Raw genomic sequence first — 23,750 nt, 5'->3', positions numbered from 1 at the left:
GAGAAGAACTGATATAACATCTTTCCCCCCAAAACAGTAAAACAGTTGTGCATCCTGGATAGGAAAATTCTTACTTCTATTTACTAGTACGATTGAAAACAAATAAGCAAACACAACACATTTTATCAGAGCCTACTAATTTGGAATTCATAATAATTCAGTAAAGGCTGAGTTAAAAATTACCTTTACAGTATATGAAAGAAAGCAATTTCGGTAGAATTGATAATGCAGTACATAATTGGGGAGAAGATGGCTGGAAGGTTTTGAAACCCTTAACATGAGTTTTTTCCCAGGCATTTTAGCTGTAATAATTGCAGACAACAAATGTGCTAGTGTAAAATTTAAAATGACCTTCATATATGAAAAGCAAGTCCAAGTACCAGTTCCTTTGGCCTGGACAGAAGACTCTCTACCCACTTTTCCACTTCCCAAGGGCTTTTGGAAGGTATGCATGTTTGGATCAAGGAGAATTCTTGACTCCAATTGTAATTGGATACTTGCATCCAGTCCAAGCTGTCCTTGTAGAATTTGGAATACCTTTAATGAGCAGAATGGTTGCGAAGTTCCCTTTCTCCTTGGGAGTCCATCAGTTTAGTTATTTAACTTTAGTTATATACTTAGTTATATACTTCCACTGCAGTGGTCTTGGACCACTAACCTCACTATTATGCTCTCAGAGGGACTCAGAACCCTTTGTCAGGTATGGGAGTCCCTACTGAAAGATAGCCTGGTCTACAGTTTTGAATCTCCTCCTTCTCAAGTCTGGTCTCAGTCCTGTCAATACAGAGTACACAGGCATCTGTCAATACAGAGTACATGGGTCCACACACGTGTACTCAATACATAGTACATATGTGGGGACCCACGTTCAAGCAAATACTAACGTAAGACTGTTAGATGACTGAAGGATTGAAAGTTGGCATTAGGGGCTACTTATTTAAATCAGGGTTGAGGGAGCACAAGTACGTGGGTTTTGAAAGCCTCCTTTCACCTAAGGGTCAGTGGCCCAGACTCTGAAAATCAGTGCACCAAATGGCAGGCATTTTTCCTTGCTTGTCTCGATGGAATGCATATGGACACTAGGACATACATCTTTGAGCATGGCCTGTACACATGCCATTTCTCCCGGATAAGGTTAGGAAAGAAGTAACAAGGGTTGAATATCTGGATAACCATGCTCAGTGCAACTCCCTGCCCAGCAGTCTCCTGCTCTGCGAGACCTAATGGGAAATTAGTCATGTAGAATCATACAGCATGGAGCTCAAGGAGAGTACATAGAGTGATTCTCTAAATTGGGTTTAGTGCCTCAGAGGCCTGCCACCAATCTGTTGGCCTACTGTTCCCTTGGCCTCTGTGATATCCAAATATAGCAGGCACGGGATTTCCCCAAAGTTAGAAAGCTACTGTGACTCATCTCTGGGAGGCCTGGCAGCAGCACTTGGCCGGGTAGACAGCAGGCAGCTGCACAGCCTGGAGCCTCGGAGGGCGTGGCAGCCACAAGTCTCAGAAAGGAGCCACGGAGGGTCACATGGATTAGGGAAAGCCAAGTAACAGTTCTCCAAGGAGTAGCACTGATAATAAGGAAAAAGTTTTGCACGCTTTTTAAGAAAAATTTCACTGAATGAAATTAATAGATGGTAGACTTCTCGCATACCCAAAAACTATACTTGGTATTATTTATAAATATTATTTATTGCCAAGAAACTGTTCTTCATGACATTTTTCTGCATGACTGTTTCTCAGTATGGGGAAAAATGTAGCATGATTAAGCTCCTGTTTATCTGTATAAAACAGGAAGTGTATCAGTATAAAACAGGAAACTTATCTACATAAAAGAGAATAAACATAGCATATTTTAGAAGATTGCAGATGGGCTATACATCAAACAAATCTAACAAAATCATAAGCAGAATAAATTACAGGGTAGGGGATGAGTAAAGAGCCTTCTGTGATTAGGGCTTTGAAAAACTTAGTCTTTAGGGAGAGACACCACACTCCAGAAAACTCTCCTGAAAACTCAAAAGCCAGAATATCTCCTTGACTTCATCTCTGGCATCAAATGTCCTTTAATATTAAAGAGGCTTGATAATAAATGAAATCATCAAGGTTTCAGTTATTTATCGTATAATTTTAGTTTTTTGTTTATTAAATAAGAATGGAATAGTACATGAGATAAAAATAGTATAAGAAATAAGAACATATAGTACATGAGTTTTAATGAAATAAGTCAGAGGATATACATAATATAATTATTGTTGGAGACTTTAAATCTGTGTATAGTCCAGACGTATTTTTTTTCCTTTTAAGTAAAGGGCAGAGTCCAAGTAATTAACTTATGCATATTATTGTAAGAATTGCTGAAGTTTACCATTTTCTCAGTTCTTACTCTATATTGGGAGCTCCACTGGGCACTTTATATGTACAGTCTCTTTTAGCTCAGATAAAAATCATATGAGGTAAATTCAAGTGATTGAAAGATCAGTTTCCCTTTCTGAAAGTATGGAGAAAAATACAAGTACCTGCTTACCTTCTGGTTGTGAGTGTTAAATACGGTAATTCACCTCTTTCCCTTAGCTTGGCCTGCCTCATAGTAAGTATGCAAAAAAAGTAGCCTTTATTCTTACAGAAATATTACTAAACAAAAAGAAAGCTATCCTTTGTCTTAACAGAACAACCGGAATACAGGAAATGATTGTTTGTAATTGAAGAGTAGCATTTGAGAAGCTGCAATAAATTATATTTATTTAAAGTTTCTTATATTGAGAGTCTGAATGGGACATTGGGTTGGTTTAAAATATTCATTCTGGCATCTTTAGAGGGAAATTATTGATGAGACATTGGGGAGGGAAAAAGCTAACTAAATCTCTAACAATGTGAGATATGGAATTTCATAAGAAATTTAAAATATTATTTCTCTAGAATATTTAATTGTGGAGTGATCCAAAGAATGAAAAAGCTATGATTTCAAAGTTCTTATTGAAAATACAATCAATATTTATTTTAGTGAAATGTGATGTTTTGGCATGCTCTAAAAAGATCAGTAACACTGCAAATTAAAAATATGGTTTTCCATATCATATATAAGCAACCCACAAGCAAGTATAGATATTTTGCCATGTCTTCTCTATTTAGAAAGGATGGTGCTGTGTTCTTCAGTTTCCTCCTTTGTTCAAATGGGAAATAGCACTACCTAGGATTGTAATGATTAAATTAAACCATGTGTTTGAAGATCTGTCAGCTTTAAAACACTACAAGTACAAAATACTTTTCTAAGTTCTGGAAATGCTCCTTCTACCTGGGTACATTGACAGGACAAGGAGGCTGGCAGGTCACTGGCAAGTTAGCGACAGATTGGAGATTTGACATTTTTTCCCTTTCCTTTTTATTTTTTTTTCTCTAATTGTGAATTGCCCTGCTGTCCCTTAGATTTGATTGCATTGTAGATAAAATTCTGGGTCTAATGTACGTCGTGTTTTTAGATATATCCTCTGTTATATAGAAAGCCTTTAAAGTCAGTAATAATATTGTTCCCGAAAGCCAGGATTGTGACAGAAATCAACAAATCTCAAATGGTTCTTTTGTTTCGCTTTCAAAAGACTACTTCATTAAAGATATGCATACCCTTTTTCACCAAAATTAGACTTCCCGTTACCATATCAAGCAGAATTCTTCATTAAAAATATGAACGTAGAAGAAATGTTGGCCAGCGAGGTTCTCGGAGACTTTCTTGGGGCCGTGAAAAATGTGTGGCAGCCAGAGCGTCTGAACGCCATAAACATCACATCAGCTCTAGACAGGGGCGGCAGGGTTCCACTTCCCATTGATGACATGAAGGAGGGGTAAGCAGACTTGCCTTAAGTATGGATTTTTAAATATGGTGATCTTATCAAACTTATTATGGATGGAAGATGGCCTATTGCATTTTTCTTTTTAATAAGAAATAGTTATTGTAAAGATATGAAAAAACCTAGCAATTTTCTGTATTGACAAAGAGATTGCATTAATGGTTCTTTATATCTGATGTTCCAGGTCCTGTGAAATCTAATTGTAGATCAGGATCCACATCATAAATTACAGCACTAAGTCTTTTGTACCTTCCATAGAGAAGCTGTTTATTTAGGGTCCTGAATTTCAAAGGAAATTGATGCCCCAAGTTATCAGCTGCAGAAGGACGCACAGACTGCTGTAACTTTATTCTAGGAAACTATTTCTTCGCCTTTAACATTCTTTCCACCATGTGGTGGTGATTGATGGCTGGGGTGGATTTGAAACCCATTCCTAAAGCCTGGCCTTGTCACTCACAAGCTGGGTGACACTGGGCAAACTGCTGCACTCCTCTGGGCTTCAACTTCCTCATCTGCTCCAATGGGGACTATACTCTCTCCCTCAGGGTTGTTGTAATGATTAAACGAGACAATGCATTTGAAAGGGACTTGTCTGTTCTCAAACCTTACAGATACAGAGTATGACTTACATTCTTGTAGAGGTTATGAAACACTCCTTATGCCTGGGTACATTGACAGATCGAATGTCAATGTCAAATGAAATTTTGCTGTTTAATTTCTGTTCTGCAAGTTGAGGCAGATCTGCCTTTTTTAAAAACCAATCCTATAAATGTGCGAGATATGGAATAAATCACATTTTATGTAGCATGTCCTTTTCCAACTCTTCCTTTATCCATATTCTTGGTAACATTTATACAGATGATATCTGGAATTAACTGGAATATCTGGGTTAATAAGAATCAAATTTAAGGGAAACTTTAAAGGAGAACTTTGTTGGAGATAAGAGAAAAGATCACATATAGACATAGATGAGGTATGAGCGAGTAGTCCGAAGGGGGATAAAGGACAAGCAGTGAGCTGCAAAGTCCAAGTTACAAATTTCGGAATTAAATTGTACCTTGTATGGTACAATAATGGATTTTGAAGTCAGTCAAGCACACATAGAAGTGCTTGGAGGAAAATAGTTGCTTTATCGCTTGCCTGTCATCTGCTGGTTGGCTTTCTCTATGAAAACATAATTCTGGAGCTTAAAGTTTTACTTGAGAGGTACAACATGGATCTCTTTCCCAATGAGTAATGAAAGGAGGACCATGGAAGGAGATGAACAGGGGTATCTCCCCTGAAGACATTCTCCAAATGTGGAATCTTTTCAACAGTTTTTTAAGGTAATGTGTTCCACAGTGATTGTTAAAACAATGACCAAAAGATGTTGGAGGAAACAACATGAAAATCAGGTATTGGTAGAGTTTTCCATAGTTGTGCTTTCTTCTGGGCTCACCGCTTCTCTAACCAGTAGTGTAGACCCCACCCATAGAGGCACTTTAAGAAACAGCTAGGCTAAGTTGAACTAACGGCTCTGTAAATCAAACTCTGACCTAAAACAGTGCTGCGCAACTATGTCTAGCCTGAGAATTGCCAGTAGAGCTTTATGAACAATATACCTAGGTTCCTGGCCTCTGATTCCCCCTAGAGATTCCGGATCCTTGAGTCTAGGGCTGGGCCTGAGCATGTGGCTCTAAATTAAGAACAGAATTTTTTGTCCTACAAGTACTTGTTGGAGAATTCAGTCATTAGCTGACTGACCCCCAACACCTGCTAGCGGGAGGCATGTGCTGTCAGTCCCGTGGCATTTATTTGGACCCTGTTGTCTCAGATCCTTTCCCAACTTGAAATGCTTTCCATGAGTTTTAATTTAATGTTAAGCCGCAACCTTTACAGAGTATTCATATGATAAGTCTTTTAAAATAGAATTTCTATAAATTGTACCCAGTGCCAACTCTGTTACTCCAGTGTCCCTATATGTGCACCAATGAAATAAGATCCTACTTGAGTGTAATTGCAGGAGAAAAATTTGTCCCTGGGAATGATTTTGCATATTTTCTTTGGTTGTTACATAATGTCAAGGTAACAAAAATAGGGTTTTTTTTTACCCTGTTGCCTTAAATTTAGAAATAAATCCAGTGCTTAACTCATCTCTCGTGCCTTCCTTTCTTTTTAATGGTGTATATCATGATTCTTAATTCACTTACAAAACTTTTTGCCTCTGTACTTTGTTTTGAAAATAACATGGACTATAAATCTCTTTAAAAATGAAATATGGGGCTTCCCTGGTGGCGCAGTGGTTGCGCGTCTGCCTGCCGATGCAGGGGAACCGGGTTCGCGCCCCGGTCTGGGAGGATCCCATGTGCCGCGGAGCGGCTGGGCCCGTGGTCCATGGCCGCTGGGCCTGCGCGTCCGGAGGCTGTGCTCCGCAGCGGGAGAGGCCGCAGCAGAGGGAGGCCCGCATACCACAAAAAAAAAAAAAAAAAAAAAAGAAATACGGAAAAGATTGAGGGTGGGATCAGAGATGCAAAGGAATTGCATCCCTTTATTTTCTAAAATTTTATTTAAGAATATATTTATACACTTCAGAAGTGTTAATTAAACACCTAATAACCGTGTTCTGCTTAATATTTTGCGTAAGTCTCAGTCTCTGATTAAAAAAAGAAAAAGCTCCTTGAAAGTATTTCCTGTTACGCACGGCAGCCACAATTTACTAACTGCAAACTTTTCCATGTTACTCAAACCAACAGCAGAAGACAAAGAGGAGCTCTCAGTAGTAGACCCTCAGAGTAAACCAACAGCCCTTCCACGGCCCAAAGTGCCATTAAATGTCGGTCGTCAAGAACCCCCTCTACAGCATCCTAGCTCCTCATCCTTCTTGATGTGCATATTTTTCATCTCTGCCGACCTCACTGACAGCCTTTAAACTTCTTCTAAGTCTAACAGAAAACAATTATAAAGATTTCCTTCAAAGTGAGTAAGCTCCTGCAAAGGAACCCTAAACCTCCTGAAAAGATTCCCTTTCACTTTCCAGACCCATAACCTCAGGGCAACTGTGCTCTCTCTGGGTGTGGTCTTAGGGCTGCTTTGCTCTTGACACTGAGCCAGAGGCTAAGAACTCATGGATGCATTTAGCCTGGGATAGAGCTGGTGGAAAGAGGAGCAGGTTCATGTTTCATTCTGGGCATGGCATAGCTGCCAACTCAGGGTGAGTGATGCGGTGTAAATGGTGGTTATGAAGGGAATGACAGGGTGTGAGGATTAAAGAATATACTCACTTTTCATAAGAGATTGTCAAACCTACCACTGTTTCCTCTGGTTACCAAAGCCTGTGGATCTATCCTCAATCAACAACAGAGGATCCTAGTTTATTCTCTAGACAGTCTCACAAAGTACTCCCTCTAATTAATTGTCTGCTTTTTGCCCTGTAAAGGGCTCAGGGAGAAGTTACACTAGAAGAAGAGAATGTAAGTCAAAGGCTGCCAAAGACTGCTCTGATGCCACGTCATGGTCCTAGGCCAGCCTGTAGTGCTCTGCTGAATCTGTCCCCATGTTTGGTGATTTACAAGATAGTCTTTAATTCTTAAATAACGTGCCTCCTATATTTTTGATGCAATTATTCTTTCTTTCGGGGAATGATGGTTATATGAGATTGGAATTTTTGGAAAAAAGGCTTAATAAAGTAAAAATTGGAGGCCAATATTAGTCCATTTTTATAAGTATAAAAATAAATAAATTTTAAAAATCAATGCAACTATATGTCTAAACTATATGTCTATAACTATATTTCTTTAATATCTATTCTTCTAAGTTCTAGGCATAGATTCATTTTTTTTCTTTCATAGTTTAGCATTTATTAAGTATTTTTTATGGGGGAATAATGGATTAGTCTCTAAGGTACAGTGATTTTAAAGAATGCAGTCTATGCTCACATCTATTAGGGACCAGGCAAGTAATCCGATAATTAGAAAGCAGTGTTGTACCTGTGTCACAGTTGAGGTGTTCACAGAGACGGCTCCTCTCCCACTTCTGGTCCACACCAAAGCGTTCATAGAGGAGATGAAACCTCATCTGAGTTTAAAATATGAGTACAAATTAGCCAGCTCAAAAAATGAGAAAGCGAGAGTCTAGGCAGAGGAACAGCTTGGGCAAAATCCAGTAGGTAGGAGGAAGCCTGGTCAATTTGGAAACCTACTTTGTGTGGAAATGGGGGACAGGGATCCAGAAATGATAATGACCAAAGAGGCAAAGACCAGGCCATGTAAGGCCTTGTACACCTGGAAGAATTGTTTGGGTTTTTATCTTGAAGCACTAGGGACCTTGGAAGAAAATGGTTTATATTAAAATTTTCATTTTAGCAAGTAGGCCTGCTAAGCCCTACCACATGGCTGAAAGACTAGACCAAACCTAAATGCCTCCTTTCTGCAAGCAGGAAAATCCTCCCACAAAAAACTCCAGAAAGGTCTGAGCCTTGTGTGCCAGTTCCCTCTTCTGTTAAGATAATTCATCCCTTCTCCAGTAAAGATGAGTAACAAGCAGTAGAACTAGAGTCCAGAAGTGACCTTATTCTTTGTTTGATTTCTTATTCTGAATTCGATTATTTAGTTTTTGTTGTTGTTGTTGTTGTTGTTGTTGTTTGCGGTACGCGGGCCTCTCACTGTTGCACCCTTTCCCGTTGCGGAGCACAGGCTCCGGACACGCAGGCTCAGCGGCCATGGCTCACGGGCCCAGCTGCTCCGCGACATGTGGGATCTTCCCGGACCAGGGCACGAACCCGTGTCCCTGGCATCGGCAGGCGGACTCTCAACCACTGCGCCACCAGGGAAGCCCGATGTATTTTCTTTTAAGAGCTCAAGAGTTCCCAGGCAGCATGTAGCATATGTGGACACTTTCTTCTCTAAACTGTCCCTTGTCTCCTATATACATAAAATAAGGAATAAAATACATTCATTACTTGGACAATTAGGTAAAAAAATACAACCATTGGATCTGTTTATCTGGCTGTTGCTGAAAAAAACCCAGAGTTTTGACTTAAATTGTTTTTTTATAAATTTATTTTATTTTATTTTTATTTTTGGCTGCATTGGGTCTTCGTTGCTGTGCGCGGGCTTTCTCTAGTTGCGGTGAGTGCGGGCTACTCTTCGTTGCGGTGCGCAGGCTTCTCATTGTGGGGGATTCTCTCGTTGCAGAGCACGTGCTCCAGGCGCACAGGCTTCAGTAGTTGTGGCACGCGGGCTCTAGAGCGCAGGCTCAGTAGTTGTGGCGCACGGGCTTAGTTGCTCCGTAGCATGTGGGATCTTCCCGGACCAGGGCTCAAACCCGTGTCTCCTGCATTGGGGGGCGGATGCTTAACCACTGCGCTACCAGGGAAGCCCCTGACTTAAATTTTTTACCTGTAACGCGGTTTTCCTCATTGTATGTGTAAAGGACTCAGTAAATGCGTTTTACCTCAAGGGAAATTGAGTTGTTCAAATTGGAAGAAAAAATCCTTCGTAAGGAACATATTTTATTCAGAGTACCCAGTGCCTAAGATTGTGAGTCACCATGTTTTGTTAACATTGCTTGAGAGCCTTGAACTTGATAATATGCTCCCATCCCATCTGTTTACATATATTTGAAAGTTTGAAAACATGTGGCTATGGTCATAAAGGTAAAGATCATCCTCCTTTCACTTCCTAAAAATTTAAAATTTCTGCCTATCAAAAAGCTAGCCTATGGGCTTCCCTGGTGGGGCAGTAGTTGAGAGTCCGCCTGCCGATGCAGGGGACACGGGTTCGTGTCCCGGTCCGGGAAGATCCCACATGCCGCGGAGCAGCTAGGCCCGTGAGCCATGGCTGCTGAGCCTGTGCGTCCGGAGCCTGTGCTCTGCAACAGGAGAGGCCACAGCGGTGAGAGGCCCGCGTACCGCAAAAAAAAAAAAAAAAAAGCTAGTCTATCAAAATAGCTGCAAATCAAAAAAAGCTGCATGTCAAAGATCTGGGAAAACAGCAGATTATGAAAAATGTATTTTAGCATGTATAGCATAGAATTATAATTGTTATACATGGCCTCGTACAAAATTATTGTTTTTAAAAGCCAACATGTTGAAACGTACTGGCTCTATAAAAGAAACAATAAATACACGTTTTTTTGACTTACAAGGCAAATCCAGTATCTACTTCTCTTGAGTAGTGTGTTTGCATTTTATTAACTTATTTATTTTTCCAGTTTTATTGTGATATAATTGACGATATAACATTGGATAAGTTTAAGGTGTACAGCATCAAGATTTGATATAAGTATATATTGCAAAATGATCACCACAATAACTTTAGTTAACATCCATCACCTCACATAGATACAATTTTTTTTTCTTGTGATGAGAACTTTTAAGAACTACTCTCTTAGCAACTTTCAAACATACAGTTGCTTCTGTTTTTAAACTGGTATCATTCATTCTGCAGATCGGCTCCCTGAGAACAGTGAGAGAAACTGGGTTCAAGGAGAACAATCAAGGGGCTGTTGCTTCACTCCCTGTGGAAAGTGACAGTGACTAGAACTGGGGTGGTAGCAGTGGGATGGAACAAGTGTATGAGAGTTCTTTCAGGGTAAATGTCAGAGACTGATGATAGATTGAATATGTAGGGAAAAGGACAGGAGTCAAAGATGATGGTGCTTGAGCATCTGGCCATGCCAGTCACCAAGAGAGAAGATGATGGAAGGAGCAACAGGTGGAGGTGGGGTGGGGTGATGATGAGCTCAGTTCGGAACATATTAAGTTTGTGAAGCTCCTGGATCATCCAAGTAGAGAAGAAAGTAGTTTGGCAGTATGTGTCAACTGTCATAAAAATGTTTCCACTTCTAGGCATCTCTTTTAAGATAGTAACATTAAAGAATATGCACAGAGATAGTCTTTACAATATTATTTATAACATCAAAAAATGAGAAGTAACTTACGTGTCCAACTCTGAAATAATTACTGAATAAATCATGTGCACTTAAAAATTATACTTCTATAAAAATATAATTACAAAGACTGTACAATATGGTAAATGCTTATGACGCATTAAGTGAAAAAGCAGGATACAAAATTATATTTTAGAGATTGATTGCAATTAGGCTAAAATATATGCACTTGAAAAGTATTCTGCAAGGTACATTGGAAAATGAAAATCATGATCTTGGTAATAGAAATTAATTGTTTTTATATCCCATGTTTTATGTAATGTTTTTATATTGCTTTTATAATTTGAGGAAAAAAATAAAACATTTTAAAGCACCCAAAACGTATGCTTATGCCTATTTATGTTATCTTGAAGTGAATTAATTTAAAATCTTACTAATTATAAATGCAAATCAGTGTTATGTAAAAGCAAGAGAACTTCTAAGTTTTTAAAATATTTATTTTATTTCTGTATTTACAAATATATTTCAGTTATCAAGGAAAAATATGGTCTTTGCTCAGCAGTTAATAAGGGGATAGAAATTGGCTTTATATGAAGCTTAAAAGTTAAGCTTTTTAAAATTTAAAAAATTTTTTTTAAATTTTTTTAAATTTTAAATTTTAATTAAAAATTTAAATTTAAAATTTTTTAAATTTTTTCTTTTTTAAAAATTTTTATTGTAGTGTAGTTGATTTACAATGTTGTGTTAGTTTCTGCTGTACAGCAAAGTGAATCAGTTATACATATACATATATCCACTCTTTTTTAGATTCGTTTCCCACATAGGTCATTACAGAGTATTGAGAAGAGTTCCCTGTGCTATACAGTAGGCCCTTATTAGTTATCTATTTTTTATATACTAGTGTATATATGTCAATCCCATCTCCCAGTTTATCCCTTCCCCCCACCCCATCCCCTTTCCCCCTTGGTAACCATAAGCTTGTATTCTGCATCTGTGACTCTTTTTCAGTTTTGTAAATAAATTCATTTGTACCATTTTTTTAGATTTCACATATAAATGATATCATATGATATTTGTCTTTCTCTGTATGACTTACTTCACTCAGTGTGACAATCTCTAGGTCCATCCATGTTGCTGCAAATGGCATTATTTTGTTCTTTTTTGTGGCTGAGTAATATTCCTGTAAATTGAATGTGTTTCTATTCACTAATCATCAAAACTCTTTATCAGTGGTTTCTTATATCTACTTTTTCTGAACTTATAAATGTTTAACTTGATTTTAAATTTCAATCCATTATATACTGTTTGTCTCCCAAAGACACCATAGTTTTTAAAAAATATTTCAAATTAAGTCCAAATATAAAATTGACATAAAGAGCAACCAAATGAATCTGTGTAATGGTACTCTGGGACACAGTTGTCAATTAAGGGTGTGACTTCATACTTACATACCTTTGAATTTTTGTGCCATACTTTTATTTCATTTCATTTTTTTAAAAAAAACAGCTTTTTTATTGAGATATACTTCACATACCATACAATTCACCTATTTAAAATATATATAACTCAGTGGATTTAGTTTATTGACAAAGTTGTACAGTCATTACCACAGTCAATTTTAGAGCATTTTTATCCTCCCAACACTCCCCTCTCACACCCATTTACAGTCACCACCACCACAATCCCCAGCCCTAGGCAACCACAATTTATTTACTTGCTGTCTATAAATTTGCATATTCTGGACATTTCATATCAATGGAGTCATACAATATGTGGTCTTTTGTGACCAACTTCAGTCACTTAGCATATTGTTTTCAAGGTTCATCCATGTTGTAGCATGTATAGTACTTCATTCCATTTTATGGCTGAGTAAAGTATGGATATTTTACTTTTTATCCATTCATTAGTTGATGAGCATTTGGGTTGTTTCCACTTTTTGACTATTAAGAAGAATGTTGCTGTGAACATTTATGTACAAGCTTTTTGATAGGCATATATTTAAGTTTCTCTTAGGGTATATACTTAGGAGTGGAATTGCTGAGATATATGGTAACTCTGTATTTAACCTCTTGAACTGCCAGGCTGTCTTCCAAGCAGTTGCACCATTTTCCATTCCCACCAGCAGAGAAGGAGAGTTCCAGTTTCTCCCCATCCTTGCTAACACTTCCTATTGTCTGTCTTTTTCATTGTAGCCATTCTAATGGGTGTGAAGTGGTATCTCACTGTGGTTTTGATTTCTATTTTGCTGATGGCTAATGATGTTGAGCATCTTTTCATGCACTTATTGGACATTTGTATATCTTCTTTGGAGAAATATCAGTTCAGATGCTTTGTCATTCTGAAATTGGATTATTTGTCTCTTTGTTATGGAATTGTTAGAGTCTTTTATATGTTATAGGTATAAGTCCCTTATTAGACATATGACTTGTAAAGATTTTATTTTGTTCTGTGGGTTGCCTTTTCACTTTCTTGATGATGTCCTTTGAAGCACAAAGTTTTAAAATTTGATAGAATCCAATTTATCTATTTTTTCCTGTTATTGCTGGAACTTTTGGTGTCATATCTAAGAAACTGTTGCTGAATTCAAGGTCATTAAAATTTGTGTCTTCTTTCTTCTCAGAGTTTAATAGTTTTAGCTCTTACATTTAAGTCTGATTTTTTTTTTGAGTAAATTTTCATATGGTGTGAGATGGAGGTCCACCTTTTTTTTGCATGTGGATATCCAGTTGTTCTGCTACCATTTGTTGTAAAGACTATTCTTTCCCCCATTGAATTGTCTTGGCACCTGTGACAAAATCAATTTACTAAAGATTTTATTTTTGGACTCTGAATTCTATTCCACTGATCTACATGCCAAGCCTTACAATAGTACCACACTGTCTTCATTACTATTGCTTTATAGTAAGTTTTGAAGTTGGTAATTGTAAGTCTTCCAACTCTGTTTTTCTTTTTCAAGAATTTTGTGTGTGGGTGGGTCCCTTGAATTTCCATATGAATTTTAAGATGTTTGTCAATTTCTGCAAAGAAGACAGCTGGAATTTTGATGGGTTTATTCTATTTTGTAAGTAGTTATAGCATTGTCATTAGGAAAAGAAATAATATTTATTTAGAGTAATTTCCTGGTTTTCCCTTTTCTTTTGGAAAAAAAACCTATGAAATTCCTACCTTCTTAAGCTGCTCCAAGATTATTTAAATGCTATTATCACTATCTTCACTTTTATTGTGAAACTCTTACTGGAAAATTGAATAGAGTTCTTTTCCCCTAGCTGCCAAGATACACATCAAGAAAATACATTTTGTTTGCCTAATTTTTATTTACCAAACAATAGTTTTTCTTTTATATTAGCTTCTTAAAGATTGAGGGACCTTATAATGAGGAACCTAACAGTAGGGGTCTCTGCAGTAGGAAAGCAGATGGACAAAACTCTTAGGTAGAATAGCGAAATCTGCCTACAGCTCCACACCTCCAGGATGTAATATCACAATCTTATTAAAATGAAATCAGATGAAGATTTATTACTGATAATTATTTTAGTGATAATGTTATTTTCTAAACAGTTTAAGAATATTTTTGAATGTAGTCTACCAAATATTGTAATTGAAATATGATACATGATTATTTTGAATTAAATAGGGTGAAAAAATTTTTAGAAATTAACAGGGAATCAGGAGAGTGTCTTGTACACCAAAGCACCCAGTAAACATTGGTTGAATAAAGGAAAGAATGAAAAGAAGCTCCTACATGAATCACTGCTTTTAAAGCCCAGGCCCCTACCTTAGGGATGATGGTAGATAATCCCTCAATTCAAAAGGATAGATCCTGCTTTCAGGGTAGATTGTTTTTCAGTGTTTCCAATTTTCTTAAAGGATAACCTGAGTGTTTCACATTTTTGCAGCGTTTATGTCATGGTTGGTGCCGACGTCCCATTTTCTTCTTGTTTACGAGAAGTTGAAAATCCGCAGAATCAGTTGAGATGCAGTCAAGAAATGGAGCCTGTAATAACATGTGATAAAAAATTTCGTACTCAATTTTACATCGACTGGTGCAAAATTTCGTTGGTGAGTTTTTATTTTGTTTTTGCAAATGTAATTAGAAGTGATGTGGCTGGAGATAGCATTTGACTAAAACCTGAATTGCTTTTAGGAACAAATCCTGGGTTTACTTTTTTAACTGCCGTTGACTTCCCTTGACTTTAAGGATTTGGCAAGTCCGTTGAAACTGCATCCATTTAAGAAATAGTACCTCCACTTTTGTACTCAGTCTACTCTTGATTAGTTGTGGGGGCCAGATTAGCTTGGCAGGTGGTCCAGGTTTTCCCCTTGGACATCCAGGTGGCTGCTAAGTCAAGATAGATTTTGGAGTCTGTGTGACATGTGCAGGAAGCCTCAGATATGCTGCCACTGTCCCACTTGGGAAGGATAGACCGGAGTGCAATCACAAATCTGAAATAAAGCAATATTGTGCTATGATTCAATGTCCTAGAAACGCAGATTGTAGGGAGAGACCAAGGAATAAAAGGAAAAGCAGAGGAAAGTTAGACTCTTACCCTCAGCCCCGTAAATATTAAATATTTCTTTTTAAATCACTTTTTTATTAGCATGCTCAAAGACTTAGGAACATATGGGTAAGATTTCCTATATGTGAAAGGTATATATGATATTTTATATATAATTTATATTAATTTTTTTGATCCTCCTTTCTGGAAGATAGGAAAGTTGTTTCACTTCTTTAGCGACCTTTAGATTTAACTTCTGTCAACTCTTGATGATTGGTGGTGAGTGAATTAGGTCTAAGTTTAAAGTTGACATTTGAACAAATATCAACACATAAACACAACTGTCACTTCATGTCTTAGAGAACCAGCGGCAGGCACTTTTCCCAGATCCAGGATGGGAGAACATACTGCTCACTCTGTGGCACTTAGCATCTGTGGCCCTTGGCCCCAGGCTCCTCTTTCCATGTCACTGTGTCTTAGGAAAATAATGCTCTTTCCCTGTCTTCTCAAATCAAGTAAAATTATTCAGATGCTGTGGTTTATGTGTATTATTTACAAAGCTCAATATTTCAGTCATCATGCTAACCATACAAGGGTGCAAAAGACTCAGTGGCTGCAATCATAACTTAAATAGATGCCTCTCACCAGGGCCAGTAGATAGCGGGCCCTGACAACACCATTTTATTTGTGCTTGTGCTGTACAGTGTTCATGTTTAGGAAAATTATCTAATTTCTAAAGGTTTAAAAATGACTTCTGCTTTGAAGATTTTAATTTCTGTGGTAAGACTTCATAAAGAGAAAGGTTGGGAATTTTCATTTTTTTCTTTTACTTGTATTTATTTATAGGTCACATCTTACCACAGAAGATTTCAGGAGGTTTAAGTTAAAAGGTCAGACAATAAACATAGTATATAAAATATAAAAGAACTGGAAAATCAGGACCTAAACTTTACCAAAACATAAGCCTAAGGTCAAGTTTGACAATAAGCCTCCTAATGTCCCGGATTAAATGAGGAAATTCATCTGTTATTTTGTTCTTATTCTTAAAGGAGGCAGAGCATCAATTCCTTGGCAGAAGATAAAGTTTTTACTAGCACTGTATCATTAACAAAATTCTTCCAGTGGAGTTTTATGGGAGAAGATACTGAGAAATGCCACAGATAATTCTCCCCAACATTCTTTTAAGGGGCGAGCAAATGTAGTAACAAGTTTCACATGGCTATTTTTGTAGTGGCCTTCAGTAAAAACCTTAGCATAATTAAATGCAACATAGTGAAAGCAGTTCAATTACTGTGGAGGTAAATTAATATAGTCCAAGTGTTGTACATTTTTTGAGCCTAGAATAGAATTTATTGAAACTGTAGCATTGTATGGGTTACCTGTTCCTTAAACTATCTTTCCTAAAAACTACTTCTGTCAGCTGGATGGCAGAAAGATCAAGGTTGTAGTCACTTAGAAATTGTCTCTCTCTCTCTTTTTTTTTTTTCTCTTTTACTAACCTTAGAAACCATACTCACATACTGATTGTCAGCCAGTTCACAGTTTGTAACATCTGCACTAGAGATTTGTCACTAGGAAACAAGAGGTATACAGAGTGGTATGAAGGACTTCTGTTTTGGAGGAAGTAAACTGAAAAAGAACAACTGTACACACACACACATGCACACATATTTGTTATACATACATAAATGTATACATGTTGTGGGAAGGACCTAGAAAGTAGGCCAATATACACCCTTTAATTTATTACTTTTATGCATTACTTCTTCCATAAATAATTGCAAGTTCAAGGTGATAAAGTAATTGGAAAAGATTGCTTTTTAGAAATTAGTCAAAGACTGTCTTGATATGTCTAGATCTTAAACTCTCATAATGTTTGCAAGTATTAATTTGATGTGTAATTGTCTTCTTTTGTGTCAGGTTGATAAAACAAAGCAAGTGTCCACTTATCAGGAAGTGATTCGTGGAGAAGGGATTTTACCTGATGGTGGAGAATACAAACCCCCTTCCGATTCTTTGAAAAGCAGAGACTATTACACGGATTTCCTAATTACACTGGCTGTGCCCTCGGCAGTAGCATTGGTCCTTTTTCTAATACTTGCTTATATCATGTGCTGCCGACGGGAAGGAGTGTGAGTACTTTAAAGCACTAATAAAAAATTATAGAGCTACTAAGATAACATATAAGATTCCATTAAAAGCCAAGTTTCATTTAGTGCATAAAACACTTTATAAATGAATTGAAATTGTGTTCAAGTCAAACTACAGTACTTTATTCCTTTAAAATGAAGTAAAATAGTTTTGAGTCTAGTAAATTAAATTAGAGGTTATAATTACTTTATTCAAAAATTATTAAGGCTAGATGTAAATTCTTGCAGGCAAAACAGTCCCAAGAATAACTGAGGCTAGATATTTTGGTTATACAAGCCATCCTGTGTAAGCAGAGACTGCGGAATCTATTGACATGGTAATTGCACTTTAAATAAATAAATTGTCTCAGTCAGTTTGATCAGAAATGATGGTCAGAATTTTTCTTGAAATTGTTCTGCTATCAAACAGGGCAATACCACCTAAATGTTTAAAGGTATATATAGATATATAAAAATTTAGGAGTAAATTAATGAAAATAAGATGATAATTTGAGTAATGAGTCTTCACTTCATGAATAGTTAGTACTTTCTGGACATCTGTGTCAATTAAAATAATCTCCCAAGATTATCTCTGGAAGTCAGGGTAACAAAACAAATGATAAAAAATTAATAAAGCAGCAAGTAACAGATTCTTCCATTTTTACATGTAGCCTGATTTCATTATGTCATAGAACTTATTTCCAAGAGCTTGATTCTTAATCTCCATTTTTTTTTTCATTTTTTTCTGTGCGTTTCTCACCAGTATTCCATCTCTGTATGTGTACTCATCCAAGTAACGTCATAAACCTGGTGGCAAATGCTGCCTGGTTGCGTTTAACAGTAACAGTGTCAGCATTTCCACCTCATGCAAGATCCATGAGCATATAGTCTTAATGTTCCAAATATCAATGCTATTATTTAATTCATAAATTTTGTTTTGTTTCTAGGGAAAAGAGAAACATGCAAACACCAGAGTAAGTGTCTTCTTCCTGTTATTTTCTTTATCATTTCTTTTTCATTTCTCAGTTGCTCGTCATGCTCCATACATGTGTGTCATGCTTTTTTTTTCCCATTCATCATCTTTCATAGTTTATTTCATAAACGTGAAAGCTGCTTTCTAAATAGAGATATTTAGGAGGGGTGAGACTAAAAATAAAAAGTGTGTGAAAACTAAGATTATATAGATAAAAATTAAAACTAAAATATTTCAGATTCAGAATATTAACTTGCCATTTATATTATGTGATTTCCCAATCTGCATTTCTATAAACCAGAGAACAGATGAAAAGACCTTTCATACACGTTTTCCTGAATCTACAGTAATAACCTACCATAAAATGAAACTTATGTGAGTATTTATAAATGCCCCATCAGAAGCAACAATATAAAAGCTATGGTAGTTTTATCTTAATCGTAGAAATTAAATAGAATAGTAGTTTGCTACCTAGGGCTGTAATAGTAACACAATGCTTTATAGCTTACTTTAATGAGAGATGCATTTATTTAAAAATTAGTTTGTAATTTTCAGTTTTGTTATGTTAAAAGTATATGAAATGTATCTTTTTCTGAAATAACTTGTAGAATGCCCAAAGTTAAATAATGTCTTCTTATTTTAAAAAGAAAAAAAGATTTCGTAACTTTTTCAAACTGATGACCTGTGGGGCTAATATGTGATTTTAAATATATGTGGTTTTATTTCTTTTTGACCTAGCATCCAACTGGTCCATCATAGTGCTATTCAGAAATCTACCAAAGAACTTCGTGACATGTCCAAGAATAGAGAGATAGCATGGCCCCTGTCAACACTTCCTGTGTTTCACCCTGTGACTGGGGAAATCATACCTCCTCTACACACAGACAATTATGAGAGCACTAATATGCCGTTGATGCAAACACAGCAGTAAGTATCCACTTGGAACCATAATTATTATTATTATTATTATTAAAAAATTTTTTTTTATTTATTTTTGGCTGCGTTGGGTCTTCGTTGCTGCGCGTGGCATTTCTCTAGTTGTGGCGAGCTGGGGCTACTCTTCATTGCGGTGGCTTCTCTTGTTGCGGAGCACGGGCTCTAGGCATGCGGGCTTCAGTAGTTGTGGCACGTGGGCTCAGTAGTTGTGGCTCGCGGGCTCTAGAGCACAGGCTCAGTAGTTGTGGCGCATGGGCTTAGTTGCTCCGTGGCATGTGGGATCTTCCCAGACCAGGGCTCAAACCCGTGTCCCCTGCATTGGCAGGTGGATTCTTGACCACTGCGCCACCAGGGAAGCCCCTGGAACCGTAATTATTAATGCATGAATATATCTACTTAATGTCTTTCAAGACCAGACGTCTTCATTGTTGTTGCATTTGTTTATTTTTTTATAACTGGAGGAGAAAATAGCAAAATACTGATAGTGTAGATCCCAACCCCATGGTGCTAATCCAAATAAATAGAATTACTTTCAGGAAATACTTTTTTTCCTTCACTAATCCCAACAAGATGACATTCACCTTAATATTTAAGAAACTGGCACTGCTAATAAACTAACATATGCTTGCTCAAAGATGAGTTAATTGTGAAGAGAGAGGCATGTCCTAAAGCATAACAAATGGATTATTTTTTAGAACTATTAGAATTGTTTGGTTCTGTTAACCTATTGTTTTTAATGTTATTATTAAAAATGTTATTATTAAACATTATTAAAATGTTTAATGTTATTACCACAGATCTATTAAATCTAAATTTTTTGCCTCAGGTTTTCAGCGTTTTTTTGTTTGTTTGTTTGTTTTTTGTCATTTGCTTATATATCAAAATGAGTAGTTCCAATTTTGGCTAGAAACACAATTTATTAGTACAGACCTTCTCTGTAGTGCTAGAAGGACTATGGTTAGAAAGCCTGGGAAGAGGCCTTTGTAAGGGATAGGTGTGGAGGAGATTGGTTGAGGAGATTGGCCAGTTGCTCTTGAGAACCCATGTTATATGTCTAGAAGCTCGGTTTTGGTATAAGGGAATTGTAGGTAAAAGTGTCATTTATTTCTAAGAACATGGCTGTTCTTTTCTTTTTGAACCATGTGTTAAAATGGGTTAAATTCAGTTTCCCCAAGGAAGTCACGGTTTGCTTTTGAGATCCTCCTCCTTTTCAGTTTACTTTTGTAAATACAATGGATATACAAAAAAATACGAAAAAAAAAGAAAAAAAAATCTGGCCCTGTCACCCCAGTGCGCACGCGCGCGCACGCACACACGCACACACACACACACACAAACGTTAGGATATGATATAAAAGTAACCTCTTACTGATTAAAGATTTATTTGGGAACCATATTGGGTACATTTTTCCATTGCAAATGCTTATTTTGCAACCGTGTAAAGAGCATGTGGTAATTTGAAGATTAAACAGTAATTAATATGAGTATTATAGACAGGCTATAAGTTTGTCCAAAATACTTTGGCAATCTAAAAATATTGTGAAAGCGTGCCCAGCTAGCTCGGTAGAGCATGAGACTCTTAAAAGTATTATGAATATTTTCCTGAAGTTCTCTAACAACACGTACTTACTGTTGGACAGACCAAGGTATGTGTTTGTGTGCATGTATGTGTGTGTGTGTGTTTGTGTGTAATTGATTCAAGTTCCATTAGCAGTAGGGAAAATTGCATACATTTAAAATTTTGAGTTTTGGAAACAATATTCTATCAGGGATGTAAATATTAAAGTCTCACAAAATTGAGTTGTACTGAATGGAACTGATGGATTTCTATGTCCTCTGATGGTTAGAGGGTCATCATGAAACCTACTTTACCAGGATTATTAGATACTGATGAGAAAAATTAGGAAAATTTCAAGAATATTGTAATAGTTCACAATTTAGCAATCTCTCCTGTCTTTTTTTAGATGAACATTATGAACAGCCTTATCATTCATTTTCAAAATGAAAATAATTAAAGAATTCTTTAAGGCTTCCATTTCTTATGTTCTTTACCCAAGAATGCTAGTGAAATGTCAATATTTATTCTTCAAAGGTTGATATATATTTTCAAAAATGAAATGGTCAAATACATTTGAGAAACAGGGTATTTTGTTTTTTGTGTTTAAACTACAAGAGTTCTCAGAGCCTTTATTAATTAATTAATTTATTTTTTCTGTGTTGGGTCTTCGTTTCTGTGCATGGGCTTTCTCTAGTTGCGGCGAGCGGGGGCCGCTCTTCATCGCGGTATGCGGGCCTCTCACTGTCGCAGCCTCTCTTGTTGCGGAGCACAAGCTGCAGAGGCGCAGGCTCAGAAATTGTGGCTCACGGGCCTAGCCGCTCCGCGGAATGTGGGATCTTCCCAGACCAGCGCTCGAACCCGTGTTCCCTGCATTAGCAGGCAGATTCTCAACCACTGCACCACCAGGGAAGCCCTCTCAGAGCCTTTAGTGTGTTGATATGCTTTGTGAAAAGCATGGAAAAGGTCAGAAGAGGTAACTCTATTTAAAGAACACAGTTTGGGGGCTTCCCTGGTGGCGCAGTGGTTGCGCGTTCGCCTGCCTATGCAGGGGAACCGGGCTCGCGCCCCGGTCTGGGAGGATCCCACGTGCCGCGGAGCGGCTGGGCCCGTGAGCCATGGCCGCTGGGCCTGCGCGTCCAGAGCCTGTGCTCCGCAACGGGAGAGGCCACAGCAGAGGGAGGCCCGCATACCACAAAAAAAATAAATAAATAAAAATAAATAAATAAAGAACACAGTTTGGGAAATCTTCTATTGACAAAATAACAATGCTATCAAATTTTAGAGGAGAGAAATATTCATTGTAATGAATAGGGGAACTTGAATATGTTTTTAAGTCAGTAAAACTTTAAGGGAGGAAAAAAAGCCTGGGTCACTTTTTAGATATGCTTTCTGACCATATTTGTTGGGAATAAGGATAACTCTTTAAATTTTATTTTGATTCTATGTTACTAGGACTTTGCAATTTTGCTACTAATATACAAGCAAAACAAAATTTCCTATCTAGTTTATAACTAAATGCATCTTCCTGGTCCTTCCATAACCCCATCAAGACTGTCCTTATATTGATCAGATCTGTTTGCAAATGCAATAGGTTATTTTATTGAACTTACAACAATTTGACCATACATGTATTTTTAAGTCCAGAAAACCTTTATATTATTCAGATTTCTGCTAATGGAAAAAGTCCATTAACTAGCACTTCTATATAAATAGGGTACATAGATAATTGATGATGTTCACAATGATTATTCTGAGGCACTGCAAGATCATCAAGTGCGTCTGACTCATCAGAGGAAAATTAGATTACATTCAATGTAGTTTCAGTGTTGAGTTTATATTATCTTTCTTTTATTCTTGGAAATGGATAATATGTGCACGGTCTCTATGGTAACTCTCTATAAGCCAGAATATGTGATTAACCTCTTTTTCCAACCATGCCAGATAATAGAGAATTTATTGTTTCAGGTTCATCACAACTGTCCTTTACACAAATTCAGCTTTTACTCCTTGCCTGTCTTTGAAGGTTTATTTCAGCCCAAGTACACACATACATAAATATTTTGGTCATTTGGATCAAACTGAATTCTCAGTGTTAAAATGAGATATTCGATGAGGTATCACAGTACTTGATAACCAGGTATATCCTTGGATAATGCTGCCTGTTATTTATTAATTAACCCTCTCTAAAAGGGCATGCATCTTCACATATACTAACTGTACTGAATTTATCATTCATAAATAATGTGGCTAGCTACATTATTTTGTGTTTATTCTTCAGACTTGACATCAGAAATATTCAGGCATAATAGGGCTGAAAGTTTATGTTGGCTTCTAAGTAAGACTCAAGAACATTCAAAGCTTTCCTTCAAAGCTGCATAGAAACTTGTTTGGGTCTTTTAAACAAGTCAGTCCACAAGGTATAGCGAATCTTGTAACAGCGAGGTCTAGAAAACTCTTAACAGTTGTGTAACGGGAGGCTGCCACAGTTATTTATCAATTACACAGTAATCTTTTCTTTTTGGTAGAATGCTTCATAGGACTCCAGACTGGCACCTTAGACAGTAAAAAAATGTTTAATCATTTGCAGATGATAAAATCGAGATATGGATAAGAGACCTAAATTAGGTCAAAACTGAGATTAGGTTATTTACCAATCTTGATATCAAGTCAGCGATAGATAATGTGGTCATTGACCTCGAAGGCTTTCTGATTCAGGTTGTGGGCAAGGTGATTGAACAGATGGTGGAAAGGGAAACTGGAGCAGGCCCAGGAGACGGGACACCTGCTAGAAAGGGGGGATTTCATTTTGTACAGTGTTCCTTCTACTTTTCAGATTAGAGAGACAATATAGACAGACTTTTAAAATTATCACATAATATAAAAATATAAGGCAAATTTAGTTTGATCCTTGCTAACGTATTTATTGTTTCATAAACTTTTTTTAAA

General features: G+C 36.9%; 1 protein-coding gene across 2 annotated transcripts in view; it reads left to right on the top strand.

Moving 5' to 3' along the window:
- SGCE (sarcoglycan epsilon) overlaps positions 1-23,750 on the top strand; it is a 68,214-nt gene that overhangs the window by 34,759 nt on the left and 9,705 nt on the right. For both annotated transcript variants that reach the window (XM_007105296.2, XM_007105295.4), the window contains 5 exons: positions 3,641-3,839; positions 14,609-14,771; positions 17,129-17,340; positions 18,285-18,311; positions 19,049-19,237. In XM_007105296.2, coding sequence (XP_007105358.2) covers positions 3,641-3,839; positions 14,609-14,771; positions 17,129-17,340; positions 18,285-18,311; positions 19,049-19,237 — 790 coding nt within the window. The remainder of the gene's footprint in view (positions 1-3,640; positions 3,840-14,608; positions 14,772-17,128; positions 17,341-18,284; positions 18,312-19,048; positions 19,238-23,750) is intronic.

Source organism: Physeter macrocephalus, chromosome 5, assembly GCF_002837175.3.
Source record: "Physeter macrocephalus isolate SW-GA chromosome 5, ASM283717v5, whole genome shotgun sequence".
NCBI lineage: Eukaryota > Metazoa > Chordata > Mammalia > Artiodactyla > Physeteridae > Physeter > Physeter macrocephalus.
Note: the sequence above shows the minus strand (reverse complement) of the source record. Positions and strands in the feature narration are given on the sequence as shown.